The following is a 15,043-nucleotide window of genomic DNA, read 5'->3' on the forward strand; positions in this document are numbered from 1 at the left end:
TGGAGTGATAAATGCATAACCGTCCCTTTAATATTTTATGCAGGTGCTAACGCGGCTTGGCTGTCACCTTCAATGCATCACCCGAGGCGGAGAGCCCCCCTCGTCACTCCTAGCTTGCAGCCTCACAATTCCATTTCCCCACCCAAATACATCCATTTTAATATGCACATCACAGGCAGGCAGCACGGTCACAAAGAAGCCCTGCCAGCAGCAGTTCCCACGTGGCCGAATGGATGACCAGCCACCAGCCCTGGCCTCTTGGCTCCCACAGATGGCTACCCAGCAGAGGCCTGGCCGCCACAGTGCCACTGCCTAGGTGTTGGCTGCTTGTACCTCGGAAACCACCTTCCAGGAGAGTGGTGGCCCGTATCCGCTTCTGCCCGCACCACTCATACTCCTCAAAGCGGTTGCTGTTCTCATGCTCGATGTCCGCGGCATCGTCCTCAGCCATGCAGGAGCCTTCCCTCTGTGAAGAGCAGAGCAGGATCATGCGGGTCCCAGGCCGTCCCTACCTGCTCCCCAGGGCCTGTGAGGAAGGCACAGCCCAGGCCCCCAGCTGCAGTGTGCCCCACAGGCCCCCGGCTCTAGGGCTCCTTGAAGTAAACCAATTGAGAGATCAAAGACCTGGGCTTTTTCCCAATAATTTTCCACTGGAGCCCCAGGGGAGGAGTGGGAGAGTGAAAGCAAAGGAAGAGGGCAAAGAACAGAGAAGCAGCAGCTGCTGAGACCACGTGGAGACCCCAACAGCCCAGAGATTGGAGGCAGTCAGCGGCTAGTGTCAGGGGAAGGGGGCGGGGTAGGTGGTGATGGCCCCTCTACCTTAGAAAGGCAATGCTCCACATGCCTACTCATCTCCTGCTCCGATCCTGCCAGGGGGCGGCTGCACAGGGGACATACCTGCCCTTCATCTTGCTTCCTCCGTTTCATTTTCCCAATCCGAGCTGCATGGAGAAACCAAAAACAAAGCACAGAACAGGCAGACGGTCACTGGAGCTCCCAAGGTCCCAGCGGGACTGATATCCTGACCTCCTCCCAGACATTAGCCCTCTGGCTCACGCCCAATCGCGCCCTCGTTACGCGGCACCTTCAGCTCCTCTGGGGTCTGGGCCCTGCCACAAGTGCCTGGGGAGGAGACTGGTGCTAGGCCAGCCGAGTGTCCACTCTTTGGCCACAGATGGCTCAAGCTCAACCCACAGCTGCCTACCTGCGGTGCTCAACTGAGTCCAGTGAGCAAAGATGCTCCCCTTGGCACTTACTAGGTATCTCCCCAGAAGGCCAAGAACGCAGGCTTTTTTAGAGTCAAGACACACAACTTTAGAGATCACCTCTTGGCTAGAATCCAAGGTCTCTCCAGGGGCCTGATTTGGCCAGCTGTTCACTTATCAGTTAAAACCATTTTGTTCCTGGGCCAGCAGGCCCGAGGTACAGCCCTCAGTCTCCTATATAGAATCACCCCAGGGAGGATTTTTCTCAGGTCCGCTGGTCCCATTTTACAGACGAGGAGATCGAGGCCCAGTCATAAAGGTACAGCGGGTCTAGTCAGAGAGTCCAGAATATCCTGAGAGGGTAGCCCTTACCGTGCCTACCCGAACCTGTTCCATCATTTCTAATCAGTGAAGAGGGGCTGGCAGGCCCCCGAGGCAGAGGGCTGCCTGCCATGCTGTCCCACAGGGGGCTCAATTCCAAAGTGCACACTGCAAGCCCACAGCACTGCTAATTAATGCTGAGAGATGCAATCATTTCTAATTAGCTCACTAATCCCTCTCTGCAGCCCTCCTGTCACTGAAGCAGGAAGGGGTCAAAACAAGGGACTCTGTTCCCTCTATCTCCTCCCTTGATGCAGAGCTAGCCCCTTGGAGACCAGACTGATTAGGGCGGGGGTGGAGCCAGCCAAGGAAGGAAGGGTTCCCCACTGCAAGACCAGAAAGAACTTTCTCGTGGATACTGATCCTAGTGGAAGGCTCATCAATGCAGGCTAGGGAGTGAGACACTGGTGAACAGTGATGCAGGTGACAGTTGATAAGTTACAATTTAGAGCTTCAGCTGTGTGTAAGATTTAACTGCCTTACACAAGGAAGCTCATTTTATTCTATATCTGGAAACCAGGTTGTATTAAGCATTTTTCCAGATAAAGATACTTAAAGCTCAATCAGGCAGTCGCCCAGGTAGCTAAAAAGTGGCAAAGGCAGGAGAGGAAACCATGCCTTACTCCATAGCTTCAAAGGCTCTCTTGTCCCAAGAGTGCCCCCAGCTGATCAGTATCAACAAAGACAGATCCTGTGAATGTGCTAGGGGAGCACTTGGAACCCCAGCTCCTGCCTGTTGAGGGCCTGAAGCAGGGAGCTACTCCAGAATAGAGCAGCCCTAGAAAGAGCCAAATCAACAGGAAAGCCGCCATCTCACAAGGACTGAGCATGGAGTTTGGGAAGCCTTGGCCTGCAGCCTGGCCCATCTCCTCTGTTTCCGCTGCTCTCACTACAGGTGTGACCATGTTCTGGTGCCCACTTGATTTTGTGGACAAAGATCTAGACTCTTGCACCTTGACTGCCCTAACCCTTGGCATCTCAGGCTCAATCCACCTTGACACTCTAGAGCCAGGGCTGGGGTGGAAAAGGGATGCCAGGTATCAGAAAGGCATTGAGCAAGTGACCCTGAGAGTTCGAGAAGGCTGTATGGAGCCATGCTCCGGTACAAAGGTGCATCTCCTAACCTGCCTAGAGCCGGAGGGAATGCCTCTCTGGTAAGAAGGAGACGATGAGAGACACTGATAAATTGAATAAAGAGGTGAATCTCACAGGACTGTCAAGGAAACTAGGACACTGGATGCGTTGCTCGCCCAAGCCACCCATGCCAGAAAACTCCTTGTGGTCCCAGGAAAGCACCCTGATGGACTGGGCATCACCTGGAAATTCTCAAATAAGCAAGGCAGGTTTGCTTATTTTCTTGCCATCCATCTTCTAAGTCCTGAACTAAGCTTACTAAAGCATGATAGGGAAAAGTGTGTTCCCTACCTGGAAGCTTCCATTATCAGGAAAAGTCAAAGTATTGCCAAGGAGGCAGCATGGCATGGTCCAAGCAGCACAGGCTTTGGAGGTAGGTGTGTGTTTATCGCTCAGTCTGTCCGACTCTTTGCAACCCCATGCACTATAATATAATCCATCAGGTTCCTCTGTCCATGGAATTCTCCAGGCAAGAATACTAGAGTGGGTTAACCGGTTCAAACCATGGCTCGGCTATATCCCAGCTGTGTGGTTTTCAAAAAACCACTTCACCTGTCCCAGCCTCAGTTTCCTCATCTACAAAACGAGTGTTAACACTCCCTCTCAGTTATGATAAAGACGCTTAACATGGGGCCGGCCTATGATAAATGCTCTCCTTTTCCCAATCTGGGGCTCAGCCTGGCAGCAGAAACCAAGTGGCAGGAACTGGGGATCTTGAACATCGATGGCCTTACCAGCTGGTCCAGAGACCCCCAAGCCCCTTACTGCCAACCCCCAGATATACCACACCCTAGTCAGCACAAAAAACTAGATCATCCAGTTTGTTCAGCAAACAGGAATGCTCCAGAGGTTTGAATCCAAAAAGGGGGGGGGGGGGGCGGCTGCCAGGTAGTGCATACGCAGCGTGCTTTCAGACAAGGCCTCTAAGAGCTGTTGAGCCCACGCTGATCACCTTTGTGAAATGTGGGCTGACTGATAACTCAAAGAGCCCTGGGATGAGTTAGTTCCTGTTGCCGTGGGAACTCCAGATCTCACTGCATTGTCAAGTCTCAGCAGAGAGGCTGTATTCACACGACTGGGCACTGATTAAAAACTGGAAGAAAAACATTCTCAGCGCCCTGCCGGCTTGTACAGTGAGGTCCCAGCAGTTTGCAAATTCAAAGCGGAGCTCCCAAGTGGAATTGTGTGGCTTGTTCCTCATTCTCTGCCACTTATTGCCCCCCAGGGTTCTTCAAGGCCTAGAGAGGCTCACGCAAGAGCTGGCAACAATCACCTCCATTAAACAGATGGGGAAACTGAGGGCGGCAGCCTCAGTCGGCACATACTGAGGCGCTGTGATTGCGAGGAAACCAACGGGCCCTAACGTTGAAGAGACCCAGGCGAGCCAGGAGCTGCAGGCAGTGAGGGAGGGAGGAGGCCGGGGGTGGGGCGAAGGGAGGGGCTGTGCAAGACTCACCATTCAGTCGGGTCTGCCGGTTGGCTCGCACTCGCAAGAAGGTCTGGGAGAAAATCCCGGGCAGATGCAAAAAAGAGAAGACAGCGTCAGCGCGGCCGGGAATCCCAGCCCCCGCCCCAGCTCCGGACCCTGGTCCAGGCCTGCCCCGCCCCAAACAGCCCGTAAACAAACCTACTTCCTCCCTCCCGCCGGCCCCCCTGCTCCGCCGGCCGCTCCGGGCCCTCGGCATAGCCGCCGGGGGCTGCTCTAGCGGGCCCCGGAGGCCGCCGCGCGGTGCCGCCCCAGCCCCGGCCTCCGGCGCTCCGGGCCCCGCGGCCGCCCGGCCGGCGAGGGCGGCGATGCGGGCGGATTCCCCCCGGCTGCCCGGCGGCGGCGGCACCTCAGCTCCCAGCGGCGGCGGCGGCCATGTTGGCCTTGATCATGTGACCCGCCGCCGTCGCGCGCCGGGGGTGAAAGTTCAAGAAGTGGCGGGTGGAGGGGTGGGTCTGCCGGACCAGGACCAGGAAACAGCTGCTCGCACTCGGGCAGCAACAGGCTGAGGCCGCCCAGGGGTTCCTCCCACCGCCCGCCAAAACCAACCCGCCCCGGTTTTAGCGGCTGCGAGGTCCTCCCACCCAACTCCACGCCCCTTCCTAGCGCGGGGCTTCTTCCGTCCCGGAGCCCCGCCCGGCTCCCGCCTCCCGCGCCTCTACCCCTTTGCTGGGGAGGTGGCGTAGGACTTCCTGATCGCCGCAGGTCATGCCACCGTAAGTCCCAACTGTCCAGCCCCCAGCAGTCTGGACACTAGAGGATTCCAAACATTTCAGCTGTTTCCTGGACAACCCCTGGAGCTGCTACTGGTAACGCACACCCACGAGTTGGAACCCAGCATCCTCAAATAAGTGCTTTTCTCCAGGATTCTCAGTTCCTAACGGGATACCACCATCCACTGTGGTGTGCCCACACCAGAAACTTGAAAGTGAGTCGTCCTTGATCCCACCCTCCTTCAGTTTCTCGCGCTCAATTCTTCTCTCATCTTAGAGAGTCTACCTTTAAAGGTCTTTTAAACCTTCTTATCTCCACCTCTGTGTATCTCCTACTTATCCTTCTAGACCTGTTTGAAAAATATCATTTCCTCTCTACTTCAATCTCTACCCTCAGTATGGCTTATACAGATTTTTATCAGACCACTCCAGGGACGGGACCTCGAGTGAGTCATGAGTGAACCCAGAGCTCGGCACAGCACTTGGCATAGGCAAGACATCCCTGTGTGTTTCTTCAGTCGCTATACCTTATCTGGGATTTACTGCTGTAGTTCATAATCTTACTGAGCTCTCTAAATTTGCAGCTGTCAACCATCTGGCTTTCTGATCTCCAGCTTTTTTCTCTGTACCCTATCCTTCACACTACATGCAGTGTGATTTCCTATCATGCAAAATTGACCCTCTTTCCTTCTTCCCCTTTAAATCTTTCAGTGGTTCTCCACTGAGATTATCTGCATACAGGTCATCTCTGATCGCCTCTGCCTGCTTCTCCAGACTCCTACCATTCCTGCTCTCTCCTTTGGCCTTCCTGACACTCAGCGTTGCAGAGCTACCTGTAGCTCTCTGAGCACTCCATACTCTGCACTCTGGGCTAGATTATTCTCCATGCACCCGTATTCCCTGCTTGGTTAACTGTTGTTCATCCTACAGGAGTCTGGGTGGGAAGACTTCACATTTCCCCCAATGTTGGGTTAGTTGCTGCTTCTTTAGTTTTCACAGTCCCTTGGCTTCACTTTGAATTTGGATATTTTGATTGTTTGGACCTGTCCCTTCTCCCTGGGAGCTCATCTCCTTGCAGTCACCCAGCGCAGGGTCTGGCATGCAGAAGAAATCCGTAGGAAGGAGAGGAGGATGTTTATGAGGGAAGTTCCTGAGCCCAACTGGAGGGCTGGGAAGCAACCTAGGATTCAGGGCCAGACAGACTCAGCCTGACTTGGTTCTTCACATATATGTGTGTTTAGAAAAGTCACTTCTCTCTAGGCCCGTTTCCTTAGCAATAAATTGGGGCAGTGAATTCTAGCTTGCACAGTTGCTATGAGGGTAAAGTGAGATAATGGTTAAAGGGTTAGGTAACCCAGCAGGGGCTAAGTAAATGGGAATCCAAAGCAGAAACCAGTCCCCTCTGATTTCAAAGCCAAGTTTGATGATTTTTTTTAAACAACATAATTGAGCAACTACTACATGCCAGGCATTGTGTATAGATCAGGGAATTCGAGCTTCACCTTCTACCAGTTCTCCTTGTGTTTTACATTCTAACAAAACTGAGCTGCTGGTGGGTCCCCAGATACATCATTCTGTGTTACACCTGTGTCCTTTGCACATAGTGTTGCCTTGGTCGGGAATATCTTTTCTTCCTTGTCCACCAAAGTGAACTCCTGCTCATTCTGTTCAGTCATTACCTCCTCTGTGAATCTTACTCTGATTTTTCTCTTTCCACTGTGCTCTCCTAGAAACTTATTTACACTCCCATCATAGCATTTAACTGCTAGGCCGCTTCAGTTGTGTCTGACTCTGTGCGACCCCGTAGACAGCAGCCCACTAGGCTCCCCCGTCCCTGGGATTCTCCAGGCAAAAACACTGGAGTGGGTTGCCATTTCCTTCTCCAGTGCATGAAAGTGAAAAGGGAAAGTGAAGTCGCTCAATCGTATCCAACTCCTAGCGACCCCATGGACTGCAGCCTACCAGGCTCCTCCGTCCATGGGATTTTCCAGGCAAGAGTACTGGAGTGGGGTGCCATTGCCTTCTCCGCATAGCATTTAAAGTACTTAGAAATTATCTATCTGCAAATCTAACCCCTTGAAGGCAAGGACACTGAACTGAGCATGAGTACTAGATACATGGTTGAGTAAAGGCAGGGAGTAAAGAAGGATAAGACGTTTTTGCCTTAGAGAGCACCCCCCCACCCCAATCTAATGCAAGAGTGAGTCTTATCATGATAGATAAAGTATGTTCACAACTCTTCACAGTTCCTCCTATCACAAGCTGCATTTCCTCATGCCTTGATTATGTATTAGCCCTGTGACTTGCTCTGCCAAGTGGTGGGTGAGTTCTAGAGTCTAGGCCTCAAGAGGCCTTGCATCTTTGGCCTTCACCCTCTTGGCATGACACTGCCCTGAGACTGCCAAGTAAGGCAGTCAGTCTAACCTACTGGAGGATGACAGATCATATGGAAGAAAATCAACATCCCTGATCTCCCAACATGTGGTCAGGCCATTTTGGACTTTCCAGCCCAGCTAGTCCTCCAGCTGAATGAGCTTCATGAATGAGGAAAGGTCTAGTCAACCGACAGAATCATGAGAAATCAAAGTTGTCTTAAGCCACTAAATTTGGGGATGGCTTGTTATATACTTGTAGATAACGGAACGGAGAAAGCAACGGCACCCCACTCCAGTACTCTTGCCTGGAAAATCCCATGGACGGAGGAGCCTGGTGGGCTGCAGTCCATGGGGTCGCTAAGAGTCGGACACGACTGAGCGACTTCACTTTGACTTTTCACTTTCATGCATTGGAGAAGGAACTGGCAACCCACTCCAGTATTCTTGCCTGGAGAATCCCAGGGACGGGGGAGCCTGGTGGGCTGCCGTCTGTGGGGTCGCACAGAGTCAGACACGACTGAAGCAACTTAGCAGCAGTAGCAGCAGCAGATAACGGAAACATTAAATGGGTGATCACAGTATAGGGTGATCAGAGCAATGACAGGGACACACAGGGGTCATGAGAAGAGAATGCTAGTCCAGAAAGGCTTCCTAGAGCAGAGGAGATTGGGGCAGTTTGTTGAAGAATAAATAGGAATTTGATAGGGTGGGGTAAAATAATCCCATTAAAAACAGCATGTGTAAAAACACACAGACGCAAGAAAGCAGTGGCACAGCCAAAGAGTGGTTAGCATTAATCTGGTGACCATAGACCACAGGGTTCATAGAAGGCAGTATTAGGAATGGAAGCTGGAAATACAGGTTGAATCTAAATCAATGTGTATGGCCCTGGAGGCCTTGGTGCCATTCCTTAGCACACCTAGCCTGTGTCTAGCATGCCATATCTGTGCCTGATGGTTACTCTCCCTGGCTCAGCAAATAGTGGGGCTGATGCTGTGGCTGAAGTAGACAGAAGAGCCTCCAAAGCAGGGCTCTGTTTCCCTTGGGAGTGGAATTCTCTGGGATGGAGCCCTATCTCCCTATCCCAGAATTCCCTCAAGTTGGGTCATTGCTCCATCTCGAAGCAGGATTGTCTAGGTGAGGACTGACTGCCTTTCTTAAACTAGGGGTCACAAGAGTAGGGATCCCTCCCCAGAGCTGAAACTTTGGGCTCTGTACTTTGAGTCGCATACAGAAGCATCGAACAGAGGAGGTGCCAGTGGAAGCTGGTATACAGTCTGTACGTGGTATTTCACTCACCAAGCTCTGTACCTGATGCCAGGCTGTGTCAGTGGGGAGGAAGAGGCACCCAGAGAGAAGACCTCAAATTCCAGGAAAGGCTTCCTGAGTGCCCTCAGTGACCCTGGTTCCCTGCTCGAGATGACAGGTCCCTGCCGCCTTGTTTCTTTGCATTAGTCAGGGCTGCGTTTCTCTTGTCACATCACGGCTCCCTGAGAAGCCCCACTGCCATTTAGGCACATGTTCCTTGGAGCAGGCTCTGTGTTACACCCTCTGATGGGCTCCTGCAGGTGGGGCTCTGTCTCTTCTCAGACACAAGCTTCTAGGGAAGCCCTTTCTCCTTCCCTCCACAAAGAAGGTCTGGATAAGCTGGAATGTTCCCCTTAAATCCCCTCCTGCTTTGCTGCTTGAGGATTGTATGGTTATTCCTATTCTGTTTGCCCAAGGCACTCACAGGCAGTATTCTACCCCCACCATGCCCAACACTATGGTCTGGCAGAATTGATGGCTCAGGGGATTCTGGTTTTTGAAGTGTGAAGTCTTTAGGTGATGCTGGGCCACATCCCTGGGTCCTTGATGACACTGAACCCTAGAGGGCAGATGGCTGGGATGCTTCAGAAGAGCCTATCCAGGCCCAGATGACCTTGGCATCTCTCCCTAAAGTCTGTCTATGTAAGGCACGTTCCATGACACCTGTGCCTTCTGGTTCACTTAGGGTCATTACACACAACGGGAACCAAACACAGTTCAGTCCCCCGCCCGTCTTCTGGGGAGAGGAGGAGTTAACTGGGTTAACTCTGACGGACTCATCCAAGTGCCCAGCTTGCCCTGCTCACCTGGTATCTGTCTGAGTGGTGCAGGTCGTCGGTGGCTGACGAGTGTGGTGATGCCGTCGGAGACTCTCCTTCCCTCTTGATGGAAGCGGACAACAAGAGGGACTGAAAGAAGAAAAAGGACACATGGCCTCAGGCTGAGTGAGACCTACAGTCCATCCCCTAGGGTGTTGGGTCCTATGGCGCTTTTAGGAGAGGGGCAAAGAAAAGGAGGGCAGAGGGGTGGAGGCTACACTTGAGATTCTAAAGGCATGTGGTCAGGCCCCGGAGTCTGGTTGTGGGAGAGGATGGCTTGATCCTGGGGATGGGTGGAAGCCCCTGGAGAGGGTCCAGTCTCCTCCACCCCAACTAATCTCTGTCCCTGTGGGGCAGGCCTCCCAGGGGGCTGAGGCTATATAGGCTTTGTTTTCCCGTAGGGAGCAGAGACTCTGGGACCCTGAAGGGTTGGGGTAGAGCCACATCCCTGCCACTGTGCTTGCCCCTAATACAGGCTGGTGGCAGCCCCGCTATGGAGAAAGTAAATTAAATATTATGTATGAGTTTCCTCCATGCAGCTAGGGATGTGCGCTGGCTCCACTTCTCCCTGTGCTGTGGCGGTGATCCCAGCAAAAACCACAGCAAAAGTAATCCCCCCCGTGTCAATCCCGCATGGCCTCTTCTACATACGCCCGCAGTTTAGATTAATAAACTGTCTGCTTTAAACTTCGCGAGCTCCACAGTTCTAAATACCACATGGCACATTCAGCCTGCTCTTGCTGGCTTGTGCCAAGGCCTGTTCAGCTGCAAACTGGGGGCCTGGAGGCCTGAAAGCAATCCATACTTCCCGCAGCACCCCCACCCTCCACCTTCTCCAGCCTGCACAGCTCTGAGCCGGAAGCATACAATTCCCTCGGAGGCCTCCCCAGCCTAGAAAACCATGCCAAATCGCCAGTGACAGCCCAAAGAAAGCAATCTGGGAAAGATGGAGCAGCCATTTATCCTTCATCTCCAACTGAGCCTTAGGATGTGACCCGCATGCGGTGGCCACGCTGCACATCCTCACGCCTGAGGGCCCTGGGAGGGGAGGGGGCAGCTGCTGGTCTGGCAGGGCTCCCTGACTCGGCCTCAGCCCAGGAGCTGGATTGGGGAGGAGGCCGGGCAGGGCCTGGGGTGGGATTCCCTGCAACTCGGAGCCCCTTCCTCACCCACCCTGGCCCAGTGGGAGGCCTAGTGAGTGCCTCAGCTCCCAGCTCAGAGAAGAGGTGGGCTTTCAGGCAATGTCCTCCTCCTCTGGTCCCAAGGAGGATGCTGAGGAGGGACGACATTGTGGGGCCCCCGCCCCTCCATCAGGAGAAAGCTTGAGCTCATTTGCTTGCGCGTGCTCGCTCTCATTCTCTCTAGGTTAGAAGCCCTGAGAGGCCTCAGAATTACACCTGGGGCAAACGGAATAAAAAAAGGTCACTGGCGCTTTTTAAACATGGACCAAAAAGCAGTAAAATGTGTTTTGAAAAAAAAAATCCCAGCATTAAATCATGACTTTTTGCCTGGCTCTTCGCCTCATTAAAAGTGGCCTTTTGGAAGGTAAAATTATCATTGTAAGCGATAAGATCTTTAAGAAAATAATTCACGGCTTCTTCACCCTTTAATATGATAGCCGCCACCGGCTAATTTTTTTCTTAATGGCAACGAGGCCATCAATCTTGTCTGAGGCCCCCTCGCCCTCTCCTCCTCCTCCCTCCCTCCTTCTCCCTGTCCTCTCAGTCTCTTGCTTGAACCTTATACCTCGTGCCTCTTCCATCCATGACCTGCTTCCCTAAAGCCTGGGTCAAGGCGCAAGACAGACCCTAAAATCCTCAGCTTTGGGGGCATGAACTTACATCTAGAAGTGAGTAAGTGGTGGCCATTGCCTCCGAATCTGATTATCAATAATCCAGACGGTGGTGGTTGCAGGAATCCGCACATGTTTAAGATTTCCTGTGTAAGTATTCTGATGGGCTAGGGGTAGGTGAGTGGGTGTGCATCTGTGCATGCGGGGAACCAAGTATGAATGTGGTCTGTGTGTGTGTGCTTTGAACAGAGGCCTCACTGGGGTCAAGTCCCTAGCCCTGCCAGCCGCGCTTAGGTGTCAGGTCAGTGGTTGTGCCTGACCTGGTGACCTGTCTCCATTGAAGACTGCAGGCTGGGCTAGGCTTAGCCAGTGTGACTTCTCCCCCCACATCTTTTACCTTTAGGGCTGGGAGGGCTTTGGTTTCTTGGCCAGGGCCTGCATCTGTCCAGACCTGGGCTAGGCCCCCTGCCCCTCCTCTGTCTACCTTGCTGTGTTGAGTGCATGGAGGTGGAGTCCACTCCTTTAGACAGGCCTGCAGGGGAGACAGGCCAACCCCCTGGAAGTAATATTTTCACTCTGGCTCCTTTTCCCAAAAGTGCCCTCTCAGAGGTCACCTGTGCCTATAAGACCTCTAAATACGACAGCCTCCTTCTCCAGCCCTCCTGTTTGACATGTGACTACCCCAGACAGTTTGAGATTTTTTTTCCCTTAGGGCCCCAGGACACCATGCTCTCCTGTGCCCCTCCTTACTCATCACTGTTCCTCTTCTGCTCCTTCTGTGGCTCTGGGGCCTTCTCTTGACCCCGCCCCCACAGGAGTCCCAGACTCTGTTCTTGGCTTCTGCTCTAATTGCTCCACACACACTCACTGACTGATTTCATCCATTCTGAGGCATTCCCTGGTGGACCAGTGGTTTGGACTCTGCACTTTGACTGCCAAGGGTGCAGGTTCATCCCCTGGTTGGGGAACTAAGATCCTACAAGCCCTGTGGCATAGCCAGAAAGTAAGTTTCATCCACTCATTCCTCACTCCCTATAGAAAGGGCTGAGGATTCCTGCCTTTACAAGTCATTGTGAGAATTTATTAAGATAGGATGCCACCTGACTGAGGGGTGGGGGAAAGAGGACACTCGGTAAGGGTTTAGTCTTCCTCCCCAGGTCCCCACTCCTTCAAAACATCATCCCCCTTGAGGACACAGTACCGTCTCCCTCTGTGGCCACCTATGAGAGTTCTCGGTTCGAGTCATGCCATCCTGCTGAGGCCTCTGACCCCTCTTTTGAGCCACTGTCCTTCACTCTTCCTTTCTCCATCTGATGCTTTCAAGCTTCCCTTTCATAGTGTCTGTTCAGAGAGTCAGATGGTCTCAAATGAGCCCCACATCCTCTCTGGTTCCCTGCTGCCCTCAGGACAAAGCTCATGCACTCATCCCATGGGCTGGCTTTGTAAGGCCCCGTACCAGCTGTCTTGACCTGCATGTCTATATTTTTCTTTACCTGGTGCAGCTCACCTTCCTCCTTCTGAGTCTCTCCAGACTTACAGTGTCTGGGTCCCCCACTCCCCCGGTTCATTCTTGGCTTTGACCCCATCTTGACTGGAAGAGGAGGGAGTCAGATGAGCATACTCCAGCTCCCACTCAGACTGCATGCATGTGCTCGAGTGCACAGGGCAGCCCGAGACCCCAGGCTGACGATCAAACCCTGACGACAGCTGGGGATCCAAGAGGAGCTCCTTTTTTTCAGGAACCAGTTCTGGGTGGGCCTATGTTAGGATGGGTAGGAAAAAACACACAATTGTCCACCTACCTTGGGGGTGCCTGGAGCCATGGCATCCTTCAGAAGGGAGTTCTTGCTGCCAAGAAAGAAGAGGACAGGGTGACCATTCCACTTGCTGCCCAGGGCATGCAAGAGAACAGCAAGAAGACCCCAGGGGGAGAAGACAGCCAGCGTTGCCTGGCTCGGCTCAGCCTCCATTGGGGGTTAGGGGCCAGAGTTGGCTCCCAGGCGGGGGGGACAGACACGAGGCGTGGCAGGCTGTCTTGTGGATCTGAGGGAAGGGGCTTCACCTGACCCATGCTGTCAGCCCTGAGGATTGTGCCTGTCCTGCCCCTCCCCTCCATCCCCTGTCCCCAGCCTGCACTCAGCTCCTATGGGAGGGGGGTGATGGAACTGCCATGGCTCTTGTCACTTCTCCCTCCAACATGCTGCAAACTGCGTTAGGCCAGGAATGATCTCCTCCTGATTCAATTTGTCAGCCCCAGGCCCTCCGGCATCGGGTGCGGCGGGCGGGCGGGAGCTGGGCCCTGAAATATGGTGGGTGGCTCGGAGCAGGCGGGGGCCGGGGTGGGGGAGGTGATGGATGGGCTGTGGGGGAGGCGAGGACTGTGTTTAATAACAAAATTGGTATGCAAGGCCACATCCCAGCGCTAAGCATGAGTGATCCAGAGCCACAAAGTATTACAAATCCCCGCTAAACAGATGCTGACAATGGAACAAGACGTATCAAATCAGATCCACTTCAGAAACATTAATATCCCTGTTCCTGTCCCTCCCGCCCTGCTGCCCCCTCTATGCTCACCACATCTGTGCTCACACATTCACGCACGTGCTAGCACATGCACACAAACACACGCACACACAGGCGCCGGCTGGAACACGGCAGGAGGCAGAAACAGCGCATTCCCATAGGGTTCCCATGCACATACAAGCAGTACAGGTAGAGCACACCCGAGAGATCCATACAGCACAGAAGACACAGCCAGGGCAGACACCCAGGCGCATGCAGGCTGTGTGGACACGGAACACCCACGAGGACAGGCATGACACACCTAATATGTGAGCAAAGGCATAGGCAGAGCTGGATAAAGTAGAGGTTCTCCATCCAGGGCCATTTGCCCCCCAGAGGACAACTGGCAACACTTGGAGACATTTTTGATCATCATAGCTGGGAGCGGGCAGTTTTCTCCTGGCATGTAGTGGGTACAGGGGATTAACCATCCTAGAGGGTACTGGATAGCCCCTCACAACAAAAAACTACCCAGCCCAAATGTTAATAGTGCTGAGGTTGAGAAACCCTGGTGTAAAGGCAGATATGCACATATCCATTGTCTCTATAATTCTGTCAACGTGTGGTCACACCGAGGTTCAGGCATGCACACAGAGGCGCAGGCAGAGTCATGTTCCCAGGGCCGTGTCCTTAAAGACATTCACAACTGTCACCCAGGCCCGGATGAAGAGCTGCTCACATGCCCACCTTCACACAAGCATGCACAGGTACAGACACCCACGTGTGCTGCCACACGCCCAACACTCAGGCAGCCACAAATGCAGCCGTACGTGGACACACCCACAGAAGCAGACACGTACGTCATAGTGAAGGGGCCGGTAGCTTGGCAGCAGGCTGAGACTAAGATGTGAGTGTAAAAATAGCTCGTGGTGGGGGTAGGGGGGGCTGTGGGTTTGATTTTCGGTCAGGGAACTAAGATCCTGCATGGCACATGATGTGGCCAAAATATTAAAAAAAAAACAACAAAAACCAGCTGTCTGCCTGTCTGATCACACAGTGGGGGCATCACAGACAGGAAGAGACCACCAAACTGGGTTCCGTTCAGTGGCATTTTGTTCATAAGTGGTCCCCATGTTCCTGCTCCTGATCCGGGCACAAGGGATACAGAGAGGAAACTGAGCTGCAATTGAGGAACAACTAGATGTGAGTCTGTTACTTTTATCTTTCCTTCATTCCGCTAACAAATGCTGTTGTCGCCCTGCTACCAGCCCCATTCCTGGACCTACAGCGAGAGAAATGAGGCATCTACTATATGACAATGTTCCCACC

The 15,043-nt window shown here is 53.2% G+C and overlaps 1 protein-coding gene and 1 long non-coding RNA gene across 5 annotated transcripts in view; one reads left to right on the plus strand and one right to left on the minus strand.

Moving 5' to 3' along the window:
- Positions 1–15,043, minus strand: part of RNF220 (ring finger protein 220) — a 278,685-nt gene that overhangs the window by 14,796 nt on the left and 248,846 nt on the right. For 2 of the 4 annotated variants that reach the window (XM_061412144.1, XM_061412146.1), the window contains 5 exons: positions 13,015–13,060; positions 9,409–9,510; positions 4,177–4,219; positions 820–941; positions 334–466 (listed from right to left, as the gene is read on the minus strand). In XM_061412144.1, coding sequence (XP_061268128.1) covers positions 334–466; positions 820–941; positions 4,177–4,219; positions 9,409–9,510; positions 13,015–13,060 — 446 coding nt within the window. Of the gene's footprint in view, positions 1–333; positions 467–819; positions 942–4,176; positions 4,220–4,351; positions 4,515–9,408; positions 9,511–13,014; positions 13,061–15,043 lie in introns of those variants that run through there. The other 2 variants (XM_061412145.1, XM_061412147.1) reach the window with 2 other exon arrangements.
- On the plus strand, positions 4,549–10,107 carry LOC133244677 (uncharacterized). The gene is made up of 2 exons (XR_009735471.1): positions 4,549–5,134; positions 9,288–10,107. It is a non-coding gene; the product is annotated as an uncharacterized LOC133244677 (long non-coding RNA).

This window comes from Bos javanicus, chromosome 3 (assembly GCF_032452875.1).
Source record: "Bos javanicus breed banteng chromosome 3, ARS-OSU_banteng_1.0, whole genome shotgun sequence".
NCBI classification, from domain to species: Eukaryota; Metazoa; Chordata; class Mammalia; order Artiodactyla; family Bovidae; genus Bos; species Bos javanicus.